Source organism: Branchiostoma lanceolatum, chromosome 2 (genome assembly GCF_035083965.1).
Source record: "Branchiostoma lanceolatum isolate klBraLanc5 chromosome 2, klBraLanc5.hap2, whole genome shotgun sequence".
NCBI lineage: Eukaryota > Metazoa > Chordata > Leptocardii > Amphioxiformes > Branchiostomatidae > Branchiostoma > Branchiostoma lanceolatum.
This window is the reverse complement of record NC_089723.1, coordinates 9,237,551-9,249,905: the sequence shown is the minus strand read 5'-3', so window position 1 is coordinate 9,249,905 and position 12,355 is coordinate 9,237,551. Positions and strand designations below refer to the sequence as shown.

Here is a 12,355-nt window from a genome sequence, read left to right as displayed (position 1 = left end):
ATTATTATTCATGGATAAAACTAATTATCAAGAAAAATAGAGAAAGTAAAAATGAATAGGAATAAAAATATTCATGTGAATATCTTATACGAATGGTTAAAGCTACAGAAAAGTACTCACCTTGCTCACAGTTCTGTCCAGTCCATCCAGAGGAACAGGTACATTTGTATCCTCCATCTTTGTTCACACAGGTTCCGTGTAGGCATGGGTTCCTGGTGCACTCGTCAATGTCTAATAATGAAATAGATTATTATCTATAAGTAAAACCTATTATCAATTAAAAAAAACAGAAAAAGTAAATAAAGGAAAATGGGTTCCGACCCCGTGCTAAACGGATTGTCTTTTAACGATCGATGACAACGATCTACTGCAAAAAAGGGCAAGAAAATTGATCCAAGCTAACCCTATATTGATTTTTGGAAAAAGTACTTACCCTTGGTCACAGTCTTGTCCAGTCCATCCAGGTGAGCAGGTACATTTGTATCCGCCATCTTTGTTCACACAGGTCCCATGTTGACATGGTTTGTTAGTGCACTCATTAATGTCTGTGTGATGTAAAAGAAACCAGGGGTTAAATGGAATTGACCTACACCATTCCATCGCTTCAGCAAAATCTCAGAGTCAAGTTGATTAGAAAGAAAAAGTTGGAAGAAAGAGAAGAAAAATCTCTAAAGTAGTACTGAAATGCATGGCACATTTGGTATACATTGTCGGCCAAACAACAAATAAGATAAAACTAACCTTGGTCACAGTTCTGTCCAGTCCATCCAGGTGAGCAGGTACATTTGTATCCGCCATCTTTGTTTGGACAGGTTCCATGTAGGCATTGTTTGCTGGTACACTCATCTATGTCTGATAATGAAAGGAACATCATACATGGATAAAACCAATGATCAAGAAAAATAGAGAAAGGAAAATAGATAGAAATTTGTAAAAAAAAAATTCAAATGAATACTACTAGCAACAGAAAACGTGCTCACCTTGCTGACAGTTCTGTCCGGTCCATCCAGGCAAGCAGGTGCAGTTGTAACCATAGTCTTTACTCTCACAGGTCCCATGCTGGCAAGGCATCCTTATACATTCGTCAATGTCTGTATTAGAGGAACATTTCACAACATAGAATTTCAAAAGGAACTTGATATCAACAACTTGGCTTTTGGTTGATATAACTGAATGACAAAAGGCTTTAGAAGAGGTCTGTGATTGAAACGTTTTCAACTTTCTGCCTTATCTAGTACAAAATGTACATCTGAATACTAGATAAATGAATGATTGGGTTTAACTATAACACCAGCTTTGGATTGGTACATATCTAGCTCTAACTACTGTTTGTGGTTTCAAAAATGTCGACTGCAGCACCAGTGATTGACAAAAAATATGGGTAAGGGTTTACTATCTTGTCTTGTTTGTTTGTTTGTTTGTATTGCATACCCGGTAGACCGCCTCATGGCGTAACACACTAGGTTTGTACTGAACATTACTAGCTGCATATCCGGACAGATTCATTGATTGATTTATTTTATCCACTCACACCAGAAAGAACCCCTACTCTTTTGATCAGAGGGATATTCAACGTGCCTGAGATGTGGTCCTCCGCGGGTCTCTGTTGAAATGACAATCTAGTTTCAGAAAAATTAAAAAAGAACTTACAAGCTAGAGTAATCCGTTTCCTACCCGTTGTTGTCAGAGATGTTAGAGTAATCGGTACGAGATCGGCGTTGCTATGACGATCGGTGGACGTTTCTTTCAGGTCCAGTCCCGATGGGGTTAAAGGCAAAGTCGAGTAGACGGCGGTCGAGATGTTCTCCTGGTAGAAAGTCGCCCACAACTGAGTGCTCGAGTTCGTCAGGTAGTCGTGCTTCTCTGAGCTGTAGGCATCCTGCAAATACAAGTCTTTATCGTAAGGCTGCACCAGTCTGATTCAATTTCTTGGTTCTTTGATTTGCCGCTTCTTTCTTATATATATAGGAGGGAAAAAATCACATCATTCAGGGAGTCAACACCAAAATGCTCATATTTTGCCAGTAACTGCTAAAAATCCTTTTTGTCCTTGCCCTTAGAGATTTTTCATTCATCAATGCGTTAACCCTCATCCGACCGACACATTTTTGCGACGAATCTGGCCGTATGGGGTCCAAACGGACCCCATTTTGCTTTGCCCCCTAAATATATTTCTGGTGGATCTTATTGTAGTTATTGTGCATATCCTGTTACAATAATCTATGGAGAATATTTTGACAAGTTTTGGTGTTGATGATTGAAGCTCATTATGATAATTTATGCAGAAAATGAGGAGAACCCGCATTTTCCTTTAACCCTATCTAGTCTGGGGGGGCTAAAAGTGCCCGCGCCAACTTTGACATCGTATAACTGCCAAATGACGTATGCTAAGACTACCATACTTGGTGACTTTTCCTAGAATTTAGTTGGCAACAATTCCATGGTAATAGTTTAAGTTTATCATTTTTCCTGTTGCCATGGCAACGGGTTTCTGACAGGCATTTTATACAAAAAGTCACTAATTTTTTAAAAACAATGATATTTCTCAGGTTTTCTTGCTCAACCACACTAGTTTTCCAACATGTATAGCATCATATGTATTTAGATGTAACTTTCATGATTTATTATTCATAATTTATGCTAATTTGATTACGTAATCGCTAAAAATCCAAGATGGCGGACAAGATGTTTATTTTAGGTATAAACAGGCTTTTTGCCTTCAAATCCGTCACTACCTGGTATTTTCTTAACCAGAAACATTCAGATTAACGTTTCCAGTCTCTTTCTTTTGCTATTTGGGGTCATAAATGGAAAAAAATGTAATTTCAAAATTTCAAAATGGCCGATCCAAGATGGCGGATGACAGGGATCACTAACGACACATGACGTCATTCTATGACATCATTTTGACGTCAACGTAATCGCCATTGACGTTGTATGCCTTGGCATACCTTAAAATCAATAATACACTCTATTTTGTTTAATACCTTTCAATATTATGGGACTTCCCTATTTAGCCTATAAAATCACATCGATGACGTCATAATTACGTAATATTACGTCATAACGTCACAAAATGTACAGAAATTATAAAACTTTACGTGAACATCACTCCCTGCAAATTTGGTGAGGATACATTATACCGTTTGGAAGTTATGAGGAATTTCTTTCTAATTACGTAATAAACAATGCGAAATTATCTGGGGTCCGTTTGGACCCCAGCGGACAACACGCACACTTTAGAGTATAACTTCCGCAAAAATCGGCCAATCCCGGTAAAAATTTCTCAGGAGTTGTAAGACATGTACATGAACAAACTCATGGAAGGAATTTTTTCTCCAACTAAAAATGTTGATATGGCACACATTAGAACACGCCTGGGGTCCAAACGGACCCCATACGGTCGGATGAGGGTTAAAAGTTAAGAATTCATTGTTTAACATGTTGACGTATGATACGTATGTATGCATTGTGTGGTGAGTTTAATATGTGTCTCTAGTTTGTTGTGGTATGGGCCTATAACACTCTGGATGGAATCGGAATGGTTTCTTCATATTTTCCAGTTTGAGCTATACTTGATAAAATCTACTTTTCTTTTTTAATTTTTCTTAATTTGTCTGCTGCATATGAATAGTATACAACGTAGAGCAATGCAGGTATACAGAAAGACAAGCCCTGAGCAATAAAAAAGGAAGCCCACCTTATTTCCAGGTGAAAATTGAGCTGCTAGGATTGCGGCGGCGACGGACCCTATCACCAAGAGTGCCAGAAACCCAGCGCAACCCAGCGCAAGCCAACAAGCGTTCTTGTAGCTAGACTTCACCCAATTCCACGGGTTCGTAACACGCCCTAAGATAAACATAACAAGAGACCGTATGACGTACACAGATCTCCGTGAAGTAACTATGATGTTTATCGTGTGGGTTAAGGAGTAGACTCTTCACCGGTATATAACAGTTTCTTTGCAATTGAAACATAACATAACATAACATAACACACATAACATAGTGTTCGGATAAGAGGCTATTGCCTATGAGATCCACGTCTTAAGCTAAGAGTTCAGAGTTTGTAATGAGAGTTTATGTTGGGCTGGGTGAGTACTCCAGTCCCCTGCAGTGGTTGTCAGGTTTTGACTTGAAGATGTTCACAGTTTCGGCAGCTACAACATCCGCGGGGAGGCTGTTGTTGACAGACCTGACACTGAATCAGTTTGACCTAGCCGGCTTCTTAGCTTGAGGTCTGACCATCTTATAGGGGTGGCCTCTGGCGCGTCTGTCAACATTGAAGTTGAACAGGCGGCTTGGGTTGATGCGGTCAAATCCTTTGACGAACTTGAACCTGTTGCCATTTATGCCAGGTAGTGGTACCAAACAAGCCCATAAGAATGCTCTTCAGCAGTTATGGATGCGAACACAGAAGCAGAAACAATACCCCCGCTGAGGGTATCTGACCTCCTTTACGGAGCTAATGATAGTGATAAATCTATAAATTGACATTTGTATATGATACACCGTATGGCAACATGCAACATTTGTATATGATACACCGTATGGCAACTTGCACAACTATTCTTGTCCTGAAAGTAATATAAAACACAATTTACAAAAGACAGTACAGTAGTTCAACTGCAATTTCCAACACAGGAAATTGGACTTACCTCAATTTTCGACTGATCAAATCCAGTCTTTATCAAGGCATAAGAAATCCAGTACAATACAATACAATACAATACAATACAATACAATACAACACAATACAATATAGTATGATTACACTGTATATTTGAGTGTAATGTCTAGTCTTAAAATGACGTAATCGTACTCGCACGCAGACGGAAGGGGCGAGACGTCGCCGTTGGATCCGAGGAGTACCCGGGCGATTGCCCGCCGTGCTTCCCGAGCTAGTCAAGCAACGACCACTCTCTCAAGGTAGGATGACCGACCTATGACATGGTCAGACACCTTACAGAGCACTTTTCTGAAAAACCACCGCAGGGTGGCCATGGGGTAGGAGTCAGCGGAAGTGGCAACCGCACCCACCAGGCCGGGCAGACCCTGGCCGGTTGCCGCAGACGACCCCGTGGCACCACCGCCCCGTCCAACCCCTACGCTCTGGGGACTGCACGACGCCAGACGCATCCTGCTCGGTGGCCCGACGGGAATGGGTTTTTTTTAGTTCTACGAGGCGGTCGGAGACGGGCGGTCAATCTGCCCACCGACACCCGCCCAGCCCGACGACTTCGTCTTTTCTCCACGCAGGGGTCTTGCCCGTACCAGGCCGGCTCCAACAACACACTCCCGGACTTGCCCGTGACGGAGCTTGCAAGGGCGGCTGAGCACCGAGCTCGAAAAAAAAGAGACCACTCTGGGTACACCTGACGACATCCAGAAGTCCGAGGCCGGGGAAAAGTCGCATACCGCTGTGTAGCCGGCGTTTCTACTAGTCCAATTGCAAGCGCGGGCGCCGGCCAACCGGCCGCGGCACTTAGTTAAGACATGGCGTCAACAGAAGAGCATCGAATTGCCAGCACACTTTGCAGGGGATCGGAGGAACTTTGTACTGAGTCGTCCCCGCGGCCGCGCACCCTCCGCTTTCCCCTGAAGGATTGTGTGTGCAAGAATGCCTTTCGCCCTAGACACATGCCCGAACCACTGCAGTTTTTTTTTTTAACTAAGGACAAGAAACTGTCAAGTGGGCCTTACAGAGTGTGGATGCGTTTCTTGACTTCTTTGTTTTTGATATGTGATGTCCAGCGAACTCGTAGCAGTCTGCGATAACAGTTCATTACAAACGCGTTGATTCTCTTTACTATTTCTGGATTTAGTATCCACGACTTAGCGCCATACAGGAATATTGATTACACAAGGCAACGTAGAAGCACCACAGGCCATAAATGAAAAGAAAAAAACTCAACAGTGTGACACAAAAATTCTCAGCGCAGTGTCCATTCACGGTGATATTCTGTTATTAGCATTTTTTCCATTATATTACGACATTATGTAGTCAGGACACGCCATCTTAATTGTTTTTTTTTCTATATTAAAAGTAATGCTTAACTGGAAGATCAACACGAGAATGATGGGATTCTAAGGGGAAAGTCCAAAATATGCCACGGGGTGTGTGCCTGTACAGGGGTTTTGGATAGCCTCGGTGCTACGAGAGCGACCGAAAGAGCGGAGTAAAGCTAAACTTGAAGGATGGCACCTAGGCTACAGTTTGGATGTTTTGTACCTAGGATTATATATTTACAATTGGACATACCTTTGTCGATGTGATCAACGCGTACATCCTCCGGTTGTTTGTACTCGTAGGGACTTTCTGAATCTTCTGACTCCTGCCCCATATTCACGGCGTGGTCTCCCAGGTGTAGACGAGTGGACTCGGCTGAGCCAGGTTCCTGACCGGTGTTGTTGCCATCAGCTGTTTCTCTCCTCACGAATGTGTCGTTGTGGGCATGTTCCTTGCGATCGGAACCCTTGAGCCGACCTCTAGGGTCTTTTTCGGACGCTCTCTTAGAGGTGGTCTTCATTTGGTCAGCAGCCACCACATCTGTGAGGTATAATGCCTCAAAATGACTGTCGCAGCTATTAGTTATGATTTGACGTTATAAACATGAAGTGGGCACTGGGAACTAGATTATAAGAGGTGTGACAAGTATCCCTCGTAAACACACGATATGTTTGATTTAAACAACCAACCCACCCACACAGTTTCTTATTCATGTCAATGCAAAGGCCTTCTTCAAACAATAACCAAGCCAATCACCAATAATCATACCATATACGGAGGAATTATTCCATGAAAATCGCTTGCCTAATGCCTAAAACATAACCACGTTGACACCCTGATAATATGCAAATAAATACTTGCCAGACCAATCTCGGATTAAATTCTGGGTATAAGGCTTACATAAACATACGCCACTTTCTGCATGGGTAATAGGATCACGCTCAGAGATCATACCATTGAAGCGATAAAACATTGTCTTATAACCAGCAAGTCTTTTATCCCTGTATTCAATGACATATCAACTAACGCTGATGTCAGCATTAAAATCACTGTTAAGCTAGATCCGGGAATATATAGCACATCAAGAACGTAGAGACAAGGTTTCCCCCACACTGGGCAGACAGTGACTCTGATCCCACGTTTCTGTAGTTTGTGGTTTTTGTGAAGCTAAGAAGATGGTAGTTTTCTTTTTGTCTGTAAACGTGGAGAAATCACGATGGAATTTGCTGGCCTCTTTAAAAAGCTCTTTTCTTTTATGATCGATCGTAGAAGGGGCAAAGATAAAATGTACTTCATCTTCCACTAGTGTTTGACATGCAGTATTTACAAGTTCTGTCGCACACAGGTAAGTTCTTGTACCGCCCTTTCAAGGTGGTAGGCACTAATTCTAATTTTACGAATTGCAGAGCGTAAATCAAAATTAACTAGTTCTAAATATTTTCCATGGTATAATAACTTTATTGCACAACAATTGTACAAGGTACAAAGTATGGCATTCACTGGTACATAGATGACATTCTATTAGGCTAACCAATCTATCTAATACAATATTATGTGGTAGTCTATCTGGTATATGATGTCTTACATGTCCTATAAAACATTAGCTTGCCAGTATCAATTCTCAAATTATGACAGAAAGTTTTTAATATACAAATTGGTTCTCTGACTTGGTGTCGCGATCGCGATGAATTGCAAGAGTAGAACAGATAGGAGTATCCACTACAGTCTAATATCTCTTTTACACGCTGTTACAAAGTTACTGAGTTGTAACATACTGTCAGGTAGGGCTAATCGTGTGTTTCGCGTTTGGCATATTTTCTAATAACAAAGCAATCTTTTATTACAAAGTTCCATATCTTTGCATTGTACGAGCTGTAAAATCTAAAGATACAATCTTTTGTGCATGCAGTTATCCGGCATTGAAAACGATGCGCCGTGCAGAAATGCGAAGTCATTAACAATGGGGTAAACTGGAACCGGTTTGGCCTTTTTGGATTCCTTGCAATTAACGAAATGTGCGTTTATCCGCTGTGCAAAAAACTGGCTTCTACTGTAGTATATTCAAATCTGCTTGTAGTATCGACATCTAGTACATGACACTAGCGGTGGCTACCTCCGCCACTTCTGGATCAATCTTCTTCAGTTCGCGGTACAGGTCCTGGTAGAACGGCTTGTTGATCGAGCGGAGGGTGTTCGGTGCCAGCGGGTTGAGGTTGGGCCGGATGATCAGGACACGGAACATGTTGGTTTTGAAGGCCTGGTAGGGGGTACATCCCGTGTGCCATGGATGGAGAGAATACCTGGAGAAAGCATGGGGTGAGAGCTAGAGGTGATACAAGGTTGTAGCATTAGCAACAGCGACACCTAGCGATGAGCTTCAGTTGGTGTGTGCGTGTGTCTGTGTGCTTGAGTTTGATTGTGTGTGTGTGTTTGTGTGAGTGTGTGCGCGCGCACGTGTTTGTGTGTGCGTGTGTGTGTGTGTGTACACGTGTGTTTGTATATATGTATGTTATATGTATGTATGTGTGTGTTTGTGTGTACATGCGTGCGTATGTGTGTGTGTGTGTAGGACGCATTGTAGTGAATGAATGAATGAATGAATAAATTAATATATATGAATGAGTATGAATGAATACATGAATGAATGCATGAATCGAAGGAATGAAGGAATTAATGACGACCCACCTCAGATGCGACGACTCATCTCCGCCGTGATGGTCCATGCTGTGGACGATGATGTGGTTGAAAAGCGCCTCCATCAACTTCAGGTCGATCCCGTGGCGCTTCATGACGTCACGTAGCGCTCGCCTGGACCTGAGGGAACAGATACCGCGATGGAAGAATTAGATCTTAACGATTTTCCTACTGCCGGTCTAAAGGGAATTTCCTGTACTTCAACCGGTTTCAGACTCACAGTTGAGCTCCCGGTTCCAATTAGTTGGTAACCTTGAGACCCCGGATCAAATCCTAGGACGAGATATCTCAGTTGGGACTGCACCCGTCTTTCGGAAGGGACATAAAATGGTGTTGGAGGAGGTGCCTAGAGCACGTTAAATGGGAAGGGCTGGCAACCGCTCCCTGTAAAATACCCTGCTACTGAAACAGCAAGGAAACGTACTGAATTATGCGCCACTAGGCACTAGAAGGTATGAACAACAACAACTGCCGGTCGGACCGTACCTCTACCTCGAGATAAACGTTTGTACTAACCGGAAGAGTTTGTAGAGTAGACTCTCCTTCCCTAGTAAGTCCCAGCGTCGTCCGGATTGGTGCCCCTCCCACGCGCTCATATTCTTGCTTTCTTCCACCAAGCTCTCCCTGATGCCCACCCCTCCATAGCCGAGAAAAGTCGGCACGTTTCCTTCACCGTTCAGAACACTGATGGACGAATGTAAGAGTCCGTAGTGTAAAGGTATGGCCGTGTATGTCGACTCCTCGAGAGTCTTCAAATCCCTATCCACGATGTGTCGGACCAAGCTATTGGAGAATAGATGGCTCTTGACATGCGACGAATGAGTACCGTAGAAGTACCAAGTTGAAAATATTTGAGACCTGTCGCTGATGTCCACTCCGTTGCGAGTGAAGCACAAAATCTGGTCGCCATCCTTTCCTCTCTTGTAACGCATCGACATGCGCTTCAGGTGAAATCCGCCAGTGGCGCGCAGCTTGCAGTCGTCAACCACCACTTCATATTCGTCCGCATACCTGAATAGACCGTAAGGGTTTAACAACGTTAGGCCACAGCAAGTAATTTTTATGGATGACATCAGCGCGCTCATTAATTTTCGCCTGATTTCGAAATAAAAAACAAGAAATTTCATTGCCCTCCGACGGTGGTCAACATGCCAAAAATTGGCAAATATGTCGTAAACTTTGACAGTCTAATGTGTTTCATTGCATATGAATACTTTGTAAAGTTCCTGTCCATGATGGTATGATAACAAGCTGTCTTCTACATTTGTTCTATCAAGGACATTATATATGGAAGTCGCTGTACTTTTGTTGTGTCAATACAGGTTTCCTATAAATAATGGGGGGGGGGGGGTTCTAGTTAATTGAGCTGTATACACAAGGTGTTTCACATATGAATACCCAGTGAAGTTGCTTCAGATGATGGTACAACAAGATCTTTTCTGCATTTGTTGTAGTTATTAATGAATACAGGACTAATACATTCATTTGGTTGAATACAGGACTAAAAGACCTGTTAGTCATGACATCATATTTCGTCGCCTCAATTCTTGTTTAACAAGAATTATGATCTCAAAATGTGAAAATATAGGAATCTTGTTTTTTTTTGGCCTGCCTTGTTTTTTTTCGCCCTATCTCATTAATTTTGGAGTCTGCGGAGGATGTCATCCATAAAATTTTCTTGCTGTAGCCTTACTTACAAAGAAACAAATTACTGGCCATAGAGTTTACAAGTTTCTATATGGAATGTCCTTAGTCGCACTTCATGAAATCTAATCTTTAAGCATAGCATTAAGGCATGCGTAAAGCTTGCGTTTTCCATAAGGATTGAAAAACGCAAGCTTTACGTATGCTTTAAATTATGCTTTTAAAGATTGAATTTCATGCAGTGTCGGTCATATCATTTCATTATTCGACATAGAATGCACACTGATATCATATATGTCAAAGCTTTCTAAACATTTTCGTCATTGCTGTACAAAGATCGACAAACGTTTGAGACACATGAGGACGTTAGGAAACTGTATCATGTATGAATATTACATATATAGTTAACGTTATTTCAATTTCCTGTCTCAGTTTTTGTTCCGTTTTCATACCATCTTAAGTTAACTCAACCTCCTCTAAGCATGTGTACGTTGACTGTACATGAAATGTACATCGGACAATTAAACTGTTTCCGAAAGACAAAAAAGATTACCCAACCGACCTGTCGTCTTTTGCAGGACGTATCAGCATACATATGGTCGAGTTCTCCACAAACCGAACGATGTCGGCGTCGGTGGGCGCTTCCAACACGAAGAGCAGGTAGAGAGAGAAGAACACGGCATAGATACATTGTAGGAAGTACATGGGTGTTTGGAGTATGTAGTGCCGCCGGAACAGGTGTGCTACACTCGGGGTCCAGCCGCAGTCCTCAACGTTGGGGATTATCGGTGTGGGCGTCCTTGTTGGGTCCATCTTGCTTTTCTAGTACGAATATACATTGACAGAATGTCGGCCAATCAAAAAGTATGCTTCCATGATTACAAAAAAGCGAGAAGAAGATTAAAACTAAAGATCACTGTAATCGGACCACCTTCTATAATATCACAAAATGGTGACAACTTTATACTGCGCGGGCTTTCGTCAGGATCCGAAGCAACTACCGACATACAAACAATCCGAACATCTACCATATTGGCAAATATTCAAAAATGAAGGATCCAAGCAAATAACCTCAGATATCCGAGGCGCATCACGGATCCAGACGTATACGACGCCTGAATCGGTTGGATCTGCGGGGCACCTCGGTATTCGAGCAGTGAACTGAAATTCGTCAAAAATCGGTCGGAAACGTCAGTATCGGCCACAATTCCGGATTCGTCAGGATCCAAGGCTATTTCGTGCAGTGAAGGTCACAAGCAATCGTCGTAGCGAAATCATCGTACTTAATTCTTCATAACCTTAGCCTCGACAACTAAACATTTCCTTGTTGAGAAGATACATACCTTGTCAAGTCTCACCTTCCACAGCTTAAGAATCTTTGTCTTATCTCACAAGTCGCCTCGCAAAAAATGGTCAATCAGTTCATAAAAATACAAACGACGTCACATGGAAGAAGGTCGCGTGTTCGTGTGACTCATCATGACACGTAATGCAGCGAATTTCCTTGATGTTTCTAAAAAGTCCCTAAAAACTGGTTGATCAGCTTATCAAAAGATTACAGCGACCTCAAATGACCTCCGACACACCCACACTTCAGTAACACATTTAACGTTATACATCAATTCATTTGTTACACTTCAGATTCATTCACAGTGACTGTTAAAAGGTAGTGGATGTTATCTGAAACGTCTGACTCTTTAAGAGAATGTAAGCAGTTTCTTGATTTTTTTCATTCTAACTGAGGGGTTTAGACCGTCATTGTGTCATCCGAGGTCAGCGATCGGTATCTGTTATAATGGGCTAATTATATGTTACCTTGCTAGAAAGCTGCCCAGGGTCAGGTTGTATCATAGAGGTCATTGACCTACCGTATCATGTCTATCTCTGCTAGATATGTAATGTTTACACCAGCGTTTGTTTGTTTGTTTGTTTGTTTGCGAGTTGGATACATGAAAAAGTGATTATATGTTAAAACTATGCGTCGAGAGGCTTCCTGAGGTCCCATACT

The 12,355-nt window shown here is 42.2% G+C and overlaps 1 protein-coding gene across 1 annotated transcript; it reads right to left on the bottom strand.

Annotated features, from left to right (window-relative positions):
• Positions 1-7,452: 7,452 nt before the first annotated feature.
• Positions 7,453-8,882, bottom strand: LOC136426714 (uncharacterized). The gene is made up of 2 exons (XM_066415463.1): positions 8,695-8,882; positions 7,453-8,309 (listed from the first exon to the last, which is right to left on the bottom strand). Exons 1-2 carry the CDS (start codon positions 8,796-8,798, stop codon positions 8,096-8,098), a joined length of 318 nt encoding a protein of 105 aa, XP_066271560.1. The 5' UTR covers positions 8,799-8,882; the 3' UTR covers positions 7,453-8,095.
• Positions 8,883-12,355: the final 3,473 nt, after the last annotated feature.

What these genes read in the sequence shown, in the direction of transcription:
- LOC136426714 (XM_066415463.1), bottom strand. Translation starts at nt 8,798, where the DNA reads ATGAAGCGCCACGGGATCGACCTGAAGTTGATGGAGGCGCTTTTCAAC. An exon ending in GATGAGTCGTCGCATCTGAG is followed by an intron (nt 8,310 to 8,694) that starts GTGGGTCGTCAT and finishes TGCTTTCTCCAG; the next exon opens with GTATTCTCTCCATCCATGGC.